The sequence below is a fragment of the Cyprinus carpio genome, chromosome A13 (assembly GCF_018340385.1).
Source record: "Cyprinus carpio isolate SPL01 chromosome A13, ASM1834038v1, whole genome shotgun sequence".
Lineage (NCBI taxonomy): Eukaryota > Metazoa > Chordata > Actinopteri > Cypriniformes > Cyprinidae > Cyprinus > Cyprinus carpio.
The window spans coordinates 25,524,116-25,537,160 of NC_056584.1; the positions used below are offsets into that span (position 1 = coordinate 25,524,116).

A 13,045-nucleotide genomic window follows, 5' to 3' on the forward strand; every position below is an offset into this window, starting at 1 on the left:
TACTTTTATTCAAAGTGCTTGTCCAGCGGGTTGGCAGTTTAAACCAGCTGTCAGTATCAAGTAAACACAGCCGCTCAAGATGAAGGTGCTTTCGTAGCACGGCTAGCGGTGATGATTAAGGGCTTGCGGTGAAACGGAGAGCCCCTTCTCAATCTGACTCTTGGCACCACATGTTTCTGTCAGAACCAGACCGGACTCAAATCCAACGCCTGTCATGCTAACTTACCCTCCAGCAGCGGAGCGCCGCTAAAAGAACGTTAAGCTCTCAGCACCACCTGACAGCTGCCCATCTTTCATCCTTAATGATCTGACAGAATGTTCTAGATGGTGTTTTCACTCTGTTTTAATGAAACGCAGCCCCCGCAGAAGTATTTCACGGTAAAAGTATCAGGCATGTTTAGGCAGCCATGACCTAAGTGAGGAAAATGGCATCACCTTGACCCCGGGATCACCTCGCCGGACAGCCTAATGACTGCGTCTGTGCCATTGTGAAGGCAAGCAAAACACACAGATGAGGCCAACAATAAAGGCAGGGGCCCAAATCACAAGCATATGGTGCTCTGAGTCGCTCTTTGTTTGGCCGGCTTTCTCTAGCGTGCAGTGGCGTGCTAAGTGTCCGTTTGCAGTCGGCACAGGGGACGGCAGCAGGCTGTTTGTCAGGCGGTTGGGGTAGTTAACATTCCTGTTTTATTAACAATACAGTGACTACTCTATGTTGTAGAAACAATAAGAGAGGTTAATGCATGCAGGAAACCATCCAACCAGATTCTGTCTTCAGGAGGCTGCACTCATACACTGATGCATGTGCATTATCATAGTAGTATTATAGAATAAGAGAAAAGATCCATTGATAATACAAATGTTCAAATTATACAATTTTAATAAAAAGTGTGAATGTTTTTGTGTGTGTAAAATGTACAATAATAACAGTAATTTACATATAAATTACAATACATTTATTCAAATCTTAGTATTTTCGTATTTTAGGGGGAAAAAATGTATATATAATTTGTCGGAATATAATTATATGTGTGTGTTTGTGTGTGTATGCATAAAATTTATAATAACAAAAATGTACACAAAAAAAAATATTATATTTGTTTATATATATATACACACACAAAAAAAAAAAAAAAAATATAAAAAAAAAAAAAAAAAATATGATACTATAAAATAGTTTATGTAATAAAAAAAATCACATAATATACTATATACATGTATGTATATATGTGTGCATAAAATGTATAATAACTTATATTTATAAATAAAAATCTATTTATTCTTGTTCTGATTATATTATGTTAGTATATGTAAGTATATAGGAATATAAATGCAATTAAATAAAAAATGTTTAATAAAACAAAGCGCACACACAAAATTAATAATTTAACACTTGTGCGTGTTTGTGTGTGTGTCTGTGTGTATACATATATATATATATATATATATATATATATATATATATATATATATATATATATATAATTCATTTGATTAAAACTTTTTATTTTCTATTATTTATGTATTTGTTATCTTTTTATTTTGTTAAACTAGATATGTTAAATGATAACTTCTGTTCTCCTTCTGTGATCAACAAAAGCTAAATAATATGAATATTTGACATTAATTTGAACCCTAATTTGAAAACTACTGCTGTACTATGTTTAATTTGGTTAAATTTAAGTCATCAGCATACTTGAAATCACCCTATAGCATAGTACAGATAATCACAATGTACACTGTGAGAAGCACCATACAAATAAAACTGACTTGAGTGTAGTGCAATAGAAAATAAAAACCTCCATTATATTACATTACATACAATTTTTTGACTACAGAAATTATTCCACTGTAGTCAAAAAACCACAGAGCATTAAATGTCAAAGAATTATTCCTCAAACGTGGCCCTGGAGAGGCACTGGGAACGCAGCAGGACTCAAATGTTATTCAAGTCACACAGAGGCACTCTAAACACAGCACTCATTAGACGCAGCGCTCAGCGACGGCTCATTTAACCCCACATGGAAACAGCAGCGCTCGATTACGGCTGCCATTTTTCTCTTAGTCGCCACTCACGGCATGCTCCCGTCCAGGGAACGACTCCCTCTGCGGCACAGATGCAATGCCTGTCCTGGACACATGCAGGCATGTGGAGCTCTGATTACATTATGGGGAAGTGTTTATTAATGCGCTAATGATTTCATTGTGTATCCTTCAGATGAGAATATGTGTCGTGCTGGCAGACACACAGACAGTTGAAGGCCAATTGTTATCACTTGTCAAAACCAGTCACTGGAAGTAAAAAAATAAAGAAAAATTATGAGATAAATAGTGTCCAACAAGTATGTATACACATGCATGTGGAAAAACAGGGGTATGGGGCAAAGGCAGGGTTTGAGGTCTATAAAACCTTGACGACTAATTACACAACACCACTGTTAATGAGTATATCCCCTTAGGACAGACATTTCAGGTCAATAAAAAGACATTTAAAAAAGCCAAGTAGAAACAGACATACAAATGCAACACAGGCGTGCATCAGGAGAAGGGCATCTCAGTGACGCAAAACATGCTGCCTCGCACGCCATGTGATACACACGTGAACAAACACACACACACCTAGATAAACACAACCAGGTGAAGGAGTCTAATGCACGCTAATGGCAAATCCACTATTACAGTACGTTCCTTTACTTTTGACGTTCCAGACGAAGTTCAAATAGTGTTATTGTTCACGCATCTTTAAGTGAGCGGATACGCCACAAGCGCACACGGTTCTGCACCTGATGCCAATTGCCCCTTTAAGATTTCTGCACGCAGAATCTTAGTTTATCTGTGCATGAAATAAAAGAGTCCTTCAAATAGCACATTAGCGTTATCTTTCTATAACCTAGTACTAATCAAATAATCTAATTAAAGCATAATTTCTTAAGCTAAACAAGTGAAACTAGTTTTCGTCAGTAAGATTTTAGAGATTAATACTTTTATTCAACAAAAACATTTAATCAGATCAGAAGTGACAGTAAAGTAATTTAAAATGTTACGAAAGATTGATTTTTTTTTTTTTAAAAAGCAGGTCTTTAGATTTTTCTATTCATCAAAGAATCCTGAAAAACAACAATGTGTCACAGTTTTCACATAAAAATAATAAGAAATGTTTTCTGAGCTGCAAATCAGCATATTAGAATGATTTCTGAAGATCATGTGACACAATTTCAAGGGACCATGGTGCTGTTAATGAATGAAAATTCAGCTGAACAGGACCAATGTGACTAATGGCAGATTTTTCTGAATTAATGATGCTGAAAATTCAACTTGATCACAGGAATAAATAAAGCATTTTGCTACTAACAATCTTCATTAGCAATAATTTTTCCCTTTTACAACAGAAATCAATTCTTTGTAAATTTAACTATTCTGACCATGGCTTTAAAAACGTTTGCAAACAGAATGAAATGAAACGAAAATTAACAACATATAATGGCAGCTGATTTTTCACAAAAAAATTCAGCCTTTGACACAGGAAAAAAAAGTAAGTGTTTGCAACAAACATAACCTAAAAAGTAAGGAGACCTGGAGTTTACACCATCGGCAGCTAAAACGTGTTTGACGTTGGAGTTAAAGCCTTGACAAAATCTGAGCTAATAGCAAAATTAAACTAAAATTTTCAGTTTGCTATAAAGCCAAAAGATGCATGTGAAAGTATTCCCTCCACATCCAAAGGGGGAAAGCAGAGTTTAGGAAGAGTTCCTTGACAATTTTATAACCACCTTTTTAAAAAATGCAGAGGAAGCTCCCGTTAGAATTCTTTCAATAGGCAGCGGCTGAATGTGAGTCACATGTTAAATAGACCCACTGCAATCCCCCTTGTACTGGAATGAGTTCAATGTAAAGGCCAGGCTTTTTAATAAGATTCTGCACAGTGCTTAAAATACAAGGCGTCCCAGCAAACATGGCACCCCAAAAGCGATGCAGAGATGATGTGACGTCAATGGTTGGCGCTGGTCTTTATAAGGATTCATATGAAAATCGGTCTTAACATGGCTTTATGACAGTCTTGATTGTAGACATTTTCATGACTACCCGTTGAATTCATTTTCGGAGCGATGACTGATTGAATGTAGTCCAGTGCCTGTATATAAGATTAGTATTGACCAAGTTCAGAGGCTGTCCCAGCAAACATGCCCACAGTGTGGGCAGAGCAAATGTAGATCAACTTATTTTGTGTTTTCTCAACAGTTTCAATATGAAAAATAACTTTTATATTGATTCAAAAAAAAAAAAAAAAAAGTGTCATGGATTTATTGCTTTTTAGGGGGGAAAAATAATATAATTTCATAGTAAATCTTTGAAAATCAAAATCTGGATTTGAATTTTTTATTTTATTATAACCTAAAGATGCTATGTGAGAAAATAGTGGTTTTTATCTTGCCACTTTCTTGGTAAAGAAATCATATTTGTCCTCAAATTAATCAAAGTGGATTTATTGCGTTTTGGAACCAAACTCTTCATTTGTACCCTGCCACAGTACTTTTCTGTAATTCATAAAGTACTTTTTTTTTTATGGAAAAGCAAAGTCAATAAGATGTTCAACCTCCTCCATTCAACCACATTTTAACATCCCAAACAAACATTTGCCCAGCCACATTTGCCCTTTAATGTCCTCTTCTGCTCCTCAGTAATAAAGTAACACAACAAGCGGATTCTTAACGACGGCAGCTGGACATGACAGAGACACGATCATCTGTCAGGGACAATTTCACATCACAGTCGGCTCTTTGTTTGTGTCCTGTGTGTGTGGCCATGCCATGCTGCACAGAAATGTGGTTGGTTTGGACAACACTTGAAACTTTTTCCATTGTTTCATGACAAACAAACATCCCAACAATTACACTGCTACCCAGAGAGCCGTTTCCACATGTTGTTTGTCTCACTGCAGCTCTCCTATAGACTGCGCAAAATTAACATTCTTACTCTCATGTGGCATTGCCCTAAGGTTTTACATAAATACATAAAAGTATCTCACAAAGCCTGTCAAGAATCTCTGAGTCATATACTCCTTTAAAATCAAAAGAAAAAATATATACAATTTTGTATAAAGAGGTTCTGTGCAAAATCATTTCGCAGTAATTATAATGACCACCAATGGAAACTATATGCATACTTTGAGTTCTTCAGCAGAACCAGGACTTCACTAGAAACCAGAAGAAATTTTAAGACTATGATCCGTATGGAACTACTGATGAAAATGATTAAATCATCTGTTTTGAGACTATACTGGACCTGTGCAATTTCAAAGGAAAGTCCTCTGAATTGGCCAAGACTTCAGAAAGAAAGGCAACTCTAAAAAAGACTTACCTCTAAAGGAGAGTCACAGAGGAACCTCTTGAACTGTGAGGGGAAAGAGGTAGAAAAAATGTGTTACTTTACATTCATGTGCATATGACAAAATACAAAAGATATAGTTGGTGGGCAGTCTCATGAATACAGCTGAGCACATTTGATATGGCCTTTTGTGTGATTTTATCAAACATCTCTCCTGCAGCCTTCGCTAACTCAGATCCCTTATAAGACAGCTAATGCCTGACAACGCTTCACTCTATCTACAATACCTACACACGATCATGCACATAGAAAACTGAGTATAGATTAATGACAACATGTCTGCAAACAACATTTTGCAGTGTCGGGCTGGTTGCAATGCTCTAACAAACAGGTCAATGCTTTAAATCTTCACTTGGACTTCCAAATGTTTTCAATTCTCCTTTATCTAAAAGAGTTGGAAAAAAACTTGGCTCAACAACAAAACACACAATTGCAACTTTTGTAATCACACTGATGTAAGACGTTTAATATTGTTGACTTAATTTCACAATGAGTAGCTGTTCGGTCATTCATTTGTTTTGGCCCGAAGCGAGGCGGCAGTAACTGGCTAGCATTGTGAAGGAGGAGAAAAAGCAAGACGTTTATTCAAGGAGGTTTTAAATAACTTGATCTTTGCTAAAGCATTTTCTTCTGTGCCAAGATGGACTTTAGTTGTTATTGATGACTGACAGGTGATTTGGGTACTGTGTTTCTCTCTTTAGATCACAAATAAGGCCTAGAAATGACAATAAGGACAAAAGAACACACACAGCATGTTAGGACACAAAACACATTTGACAACCATGCATAAGGCAGTAAGAGTGACTTATATGATGCATTCTTTGCATGAATAGCAACATGTCCCTGACGCTTATTTGGCAAAATACTACTGAAAATGAATAACATCAAGTTGCTTTAATTGCTGCACCCCATAAATATAACAAAAAAGTGCCTAATTGCAACTAAAAAAATATAGGAAGTGTGAGACAACACTGATCAGATCAATAAACTTCATCCAAACATTCAAACCACACACACAGAGAAGACAGAAATATACAGAAAAAAACAATCCATGATCATTGGCACTTTCAGTAGCATGTTTGTGTGTTTTAGCTGGTTGTCAATGCTTATCTACAGACCTGTGTGATAGAGAGAGAGAGAGAGAAAGAGCTTATATAAACTAAATGACTATTCATCCACATTCACTCCATTAGACTTCGAGAAACCTTAAAATGAAGCCGCTGCTTCCAGATCTTCATCAGAATAAATTCGATGGAATTACATTTGGTTCCATGTAACAAACTCCCTATCCCCCTCCATACAGACACACACAAAGAGGGTCTGCTTGTAATCGGGCAAAACCAGGCTCCTGTGGTTTAAAATGCTGCAAAACAAGCGTGAGCAGCTCCGCTCATTGGACCGCGAGAGGGTTGGAGAGAATTAGTCAGCAGTTACAAACTCCATATGGTGATTTCTGCATCTGTGATGTTTAGAGGGCTAATAGCGTATGTGGGCTGGGAATCAAGAATATCCTAAATATACTACAACCACACAATTTATGATTTTCAGTTCCGTTCTTGAACATATACACTTTTCAGAGAACTGTTATACTTAAAACTGTATGGCTTATATCAACAACTGAGTCTTTTGCAATAAGGTTCAATTTGTTTACCTCTCCGGGCGGTTTCGAAAGAGAAACGTATTGTTGGGAAAGTGGAACTGAGATGGGATATGGGAGAGGGGTGCAGTGAGTTGCTCGGGGGGTAAAAGCTGCCAAAGACTCTCTCCTGTGCTGCCAGGCACTCAACAGGGGGGTTTGTGGGTAACGGCTCTATGAGAGAGGACAACGCAGCCTTGCATATTTCCATTAGTCTTCTTGCCGATCTCCTGGAGCCTGGCAGCCGTGACCCAGCCTGGTTACTAACTTGGACTGGACAGCATTAAGATGCCAACATTCACATGTGGATTTACATTTACATGCACAGAAGAAAAGAAGTTAAAGAGAGAGAAAAGAATGAAGTGAAAAAGAAAAGAATGAAGTGAAAAAGAAAAGAATGAAGTGAAAAAGGAAAGACAAAAAATAAAGTGAAAGAAAAAAGTAAGAAAAGCGAAAAAAAGGGAAAGAACATAAATGGAAAAGTAAAAAATTTAAAGGAAAATAAAATGGAAAAATATTTTTAAAAGAGAAATGAAAGAATAAAGAAAGAAAAAGAAAGTTGAAAGGAACAAAAATAAATAAAATTGGAACTATTAAAATAAGAAGAAAAAAGAAAATGAAGAAATTAGTAAAATATTGGAAAAGAAAATAGAATGGGGGGAAAAAATTAAGTCAAGAAGAGGAAAAACAAAAACTAAATGTTTTCTCCAAACCAAGTATCTCACATCACCAAGCCCTTTAATTTCTCAACCTCTCAAATCCTGCTTTTTATTATTCAGTCAATACCTGGTGGGAAAAGTTTTTTTTTTCTCATTGAATCTTGATGTTGAAAGAGAAACCTGTTATTAAACACAAGCATTCGTGCTTCTTTCATCAGCGTCATTCTCTCTGTAGCCCTTCTTCAAATCTTGTTCCGAGACGTTCCAAAATGGCCTTTTGTGAAAACGAAAAGGTGAACTCTGACCAAAAGTAGTAAGTGAAACGGCTCAGCAGGGATTAAAAGCTCTGCTAGTTTGAAATTAGGCAGAACGTAGTGAACGTTAAGGATCGGCCCTTAACAGACCGTGAAATCTACTGTTTAGACCAACCTACATCTGTCCGAGAGGTAATAAGGCAACACCATACTTCATTTAACTAGTTAATATTTTTGAACATTAAAAAAATAATAATCAAGTGAAAAGGAGTTTTAAGAAAAACGGCTAATTTTGGAAAATGCCATGCATCATTCAACAGCAAATGCATATACTAACACTTAAAAGTCTGAGACCCTAGTTTTTGTAAAACAAATTCTGCTGGTAAGAATAAACGTGCATGAATCGATTTGTGTTCCTCCTCTCCTCCCCGGTCCTACTCCGTATAATTAGTTAATGTGTCATTAGGAGGAGGAAATACCGTTTTAACAGGATTTGTTTTGCTGAAAATCCATGCCACACGTGTAGGAACTCAGTCACGCCTCACTACATCAGAATACAACAGCAGCAATCCCTGCCTCTGTCTGTGTGTTTGGGTCCCAGTTACAGTCTTCCACTCACAACTGACTTCATTCACACTGATTTCAAGCAACACAATGACCAGAAGTCATTCATTTCCACTGAGATTTTTGAGAGAAATGGGTTACTGCATGACCAACCCCAAAACTCCAACATTTACTTTAATCACGGTTTCTACAAAAGCACTGATAATAACAGCAAATCAGCATATTAGAATGATGTCTGAAAGACACTAAAGACAGCAGTAATGGCAGCTAACAATTCAGCTTTGCATCACAGGAATAAATAGCATTATAAAATATATTACAATAGAAAACTGTTCTTTTAAACTATAATAATATTTCAGAATATTACTGTTTTTACTGTATTTTTTTATCAAATAAATGCAGACTTGGAGAGCCGAAAAGACTTCTGTCAAAACATTTAAAAATCTTTCAGACCCAAAACTTTAATTTCTGAATTTATTTCACATGATTCAAATTCATATCAAATTAATCACAAAATCAATGAGATTTCAGACAGACAGGGAAAATAAAGTGGCTGAAGCAGGCCAGATCCACTAGCAAATGGCATGAGGAGGCAGAGGATGAAAGAAGGAAATTAAAGCAAGAACTGAGAATGGGGTGAGAGACAAATGACTTGAAGAAACTCCCCACTTCACTTTATGCATACAGACCCATTTCTCACATCTGAGTGGAATGCTAATGCAAACATATGCACACCTTCCACACTATAAATAGAACTCTGTTATGGCACCAGGAAAGAATCTGGCAGGAGGCGGTCGGCTCTGATGACTTATTATTTATTAATTCCCACATTTTACGAGCATGAGGATTTATTCATTTGCTGCTGGCAGAGCCGAGCTGGTTTCCAGGCCTAACGGTGACAAAGGCCTCTCTCAGGTTACTGAGAATGTCAAGTAGGTCCACATCCTGTTTACCCTCAGTGTCTGTCTACCAATGCTCTGTCCTAACAGAGAGAGAGTGTTTGAGACCAGAAACAGATTCTGCAAACGTAAATGCATGGTCGACACAATGCAAGCGCAAGACTGTGGCAGTAAAAAACTTTGAGGTCTCAAAGGGGTGATAGAGTTCCCTTCTGACACCTGTTCCATTACATCAGACGTGTTATTCACTTAACAAGCTATAAACATTGAGGATTTCAGATGCATGTTCTATTGCATTTTCTACACTGTTGCTCCACCATGACAGTAGTTAACATTTGAAATGGATCACAAAAGTTCATCAAAGTTGTCCTGAGACAAGAATAGGTATTGTTTTGGTTTTAGGACAACTTTGATGAAACTATTTGATCCACTTCAAATGTTGACTACTGTATATATGTTCACATACAAACTGTTCCAAATTTTGTGGAATTTTTTTTTTTTAATGAAATTAATACTTTGATTCAATAAGGATGCATTAAATTGATTAGTGAAAGTGACAGTAAAGATATTTAAAATTTTCTATTCATCAAAGAATCTTGAAAATAAAACTTTTCACGGTTTCCACAAATGTATTAAGCAGCACAACTGTTTTCAGCACTGATCTGAAATGTCTCTTGAGCATCAAATCAGCATATTAGAATGATTTCTGAAGGATGATGTGACACTGAAGACTGGAGTAATGATGCTGAAAATTCAGCTTTGATCACAGGAATAAATTCTATTTTAAAATATATTCAAATAGGAAACAGTTATTTTAAATTGTAATAACATTTGCAGGTTTTTTTTTTTTTAATCTATCATAAATGCAGCCTTGGTGAGCATAAGTGACTTCTTTGAAAAATATTTAAAAACTGCCCCCAAAATTTGAACAATAGTGTACATGTGTGGAGTATGTTTCAGGTCTTAATGTACAGTTGCACTGCATTAAAACAACACGACATGAGAGTGTCTACACTGCAAAGATAAAAACTGTATTTACAGAGCATTCACAAACCACAGATCCATAAGCTATTAACCTGTTGACTGACTTCAACAAGCCTCACTGAATGCAGTAAGATGAATCTAGATTTGTCGCTAGCGCTTGCTCAATACTCTGTTAGGTCACACTAAAAAGCTCCAAAAATGTAGACAATCTGGTGTCTTTAGACTCCAAAACACATCTGATCTATCATCAACATCACAAACTACTCTCATTTTATACTTAAAAACCTTCCAAAATCAGTTACATTTCAAATGAAACCACAATTTCATTATATTCATGACCTGTTTGTCAGTGTAGCTTTTCATTGTAAAAACCACCAAAGCTTTTTTTTTTTATCATTCTTTATATAAAATTTTATTTCTCTCTGCCTCCCTGTCCTCCTGACAGCGTTTTAATAATGTAAAGATACCCTAAATGCTTCCAGACTGCAAATGTTGCTTCTTTTATGACTCGTAATTGAGTTATGGCTGTGTTTCACAGAGCAGGGCGTGTGTGTGCGGCCCGACCCAGTCGAAGACTGAAATAACACACGGTAGAAGAGTTTTACCCTCTTACATCTCAACAGATCCATCCAGTCCTGATTCACTCTCTACCAAAACACTGACCAATCCAGACAATTGTTCATGTTGTTCTGCACGTACTATATAATTATTACAGCAGCTTTTTATTCAGCAACAATCATCTTTAATGAAAAGTTATGGGATCTTGCAGCTCAGTGACTCAACACACTACTGTCATACATTTCTACTACTGCACGGCTGTTACTAAACACATCAAGGGGGATATTAATAAAACCAATGAACACGGGAAAGATGCAATAAAACAACTTTGGCTGCATTAAATATATATGGGCCAAAATCTGCTCAGTCAAAAAACATTTGCAATCTTCATTTCACATTTAGCATCAACCCCTCAACAAAACAAACGTATAATAAAGCTCCTACTGTGACGTGCAATGTTCTTTGAGGAATCTATATACATATCTAGCCTCTGATTTAGTTTTTTTTATGGCAGTCATTATAAAATCAGTGCATTCAGGCAGAAGCATTGTACAGAATACATAGAACCACACTAAATCTGTGCAATCCTTTTGAATATTTTATGCATTTAATGCACTGAAATTTTTTTTTATTTGAAACAATTTTCAATCAAATTGGCAGAGAAAAAAAGCTAATGTGTCCGTGGGATGTACATGTAAATTTGTGAGTTAGTGAGCAGAGCTTCAGGTCAACCGGTTGAGTGTTTCATGTAGTTGTGAATGTGACATGTTTCAGTCTGTACCTCGCTCTCCCCGCACTCGTACGGAGCATCGCCGTGAACGGTCATCTGGTAGCGGGCGTACAGTGCTGCTGACTGCTCATACGATGCCAGGAAGTCCGGGTCCTCAAAACTGACTGGCACTAGCCTCACCCAGAGTGATGAAGGGACGATTAGAGTGAGGAAGAACAACAAAACGGCACGCGAGGAAAAGATGATTGAATAAGAAAGATTGAAGGACAATAGGAAATCAAAAAAGAATAATGGGAAATAAAAAAAGGACATAAACAGTGGAGGATGGGGAGAATGAAGGAAAAAGGACATGAATGTGTGGATAAGGGGAGTGGTTAATACAAAAATAAGAATGAAATCATTTCAACAGCACTGTATACATCACATTTGGAGTGTTTTTGGGTTCATATTCACACTGCAAGCCAAAGTTCTGTTCACATGACCTTTTAAATGTGACCCATATCAGACACTGGTCTGAACAGGCAATGCAGTCTAAAACTTAAGTAACTAACTAATTGATCATATGAAAGTGGTTCAGAATGTAATTAAACTTGTCAGATTTGATGTGGAGGAAAAAATTACATAAAGATTCTTAAAATCATTACTGCATCTTCTGAAATAAAGACAGCCTAAGGGTAAATATGAACCCAAAAATAATGTAATTGCATTCCCAAACTGTCTCACTTTGTTGTTAATTTAGCATATTTAAAGTATTTTTTGCAGGGATGTACAATATGGCTGTCACCATACCAATAATGATTAATATTAGTGATCTTATAAACTATCAGTCTGATAAGGCTGACACTGGAAGTCATTAAGGCATAAATGTGATATGATATAGTTTGGAAAATTTGAACAGTGTAAAAGAAGTGCACAGTTACACTGTTTATATTAGAATATTCTGATGCATCAAAGGACAATGAAGCACATAAGATATACAGATAAATATGACAGAGTAACTTGTTTCTGTGTTGAGTTAGACAGGGAAGGGAATGTGTTTCATGGATTTAAACTAAATGTAGGGAAACAGGAGGCTGAAGGTGAGGCTGGTGCACTGGGGCTGTGAAGCTCTACTCAAGGCATAAAATCACTGACACAGACAGTCAATGAACTGAATGAATTACAGTTAACACTATGTCAACGGGGCAGTGGGATAAGCACTGGTCCCTTGACAGATTTAAAAAAGAAAGAAAGAAATTTAAAAACACTCATTCCAAGCTTGATCTTTTTCAATGTGTCAACTCAAGCCAAACAAAACCAGCATGTTTGAGAGAAATATATGCAGTAGGGCATCAGTAACATGGCATCATTTAATGTGTACACACACACATACACAA

The 13,045-nt window shown here is 36.5% G+C and overlaps 1 protein-coding gene across 7 annotated transcripts in view; it reads right to left on the bottom strand.

Annotated features, from left to right (window-relative positions):
• Window positions 1–13,045, bottom strand: part of LOC109094551 (arginyl-tRNA--protein transferase 1-like) — a 76,102-nt gene that overhangs the window by 40,732 nt on the left and 22,325 nt on the right. For 6 of the 7 annotated variants that reach the window (XM_042769501.1, XM_042769502.1, XM_042769499.1 and 3 more), the window contains one exon: window positions 5,359–5,391. In XM_042769501.1, the coding sequence (XP_042625435.1) occupies window positions 5,359–5,391 (33 nt within the window). Of the gene's footprint in view, window positions 1–5,358; window positions 5,392–11,720; window positions 11,850–13,045 lie in introns of all 7 variants that reach the window. The other variant, XM_042769500.1, reaches the window with a different exon arrangement.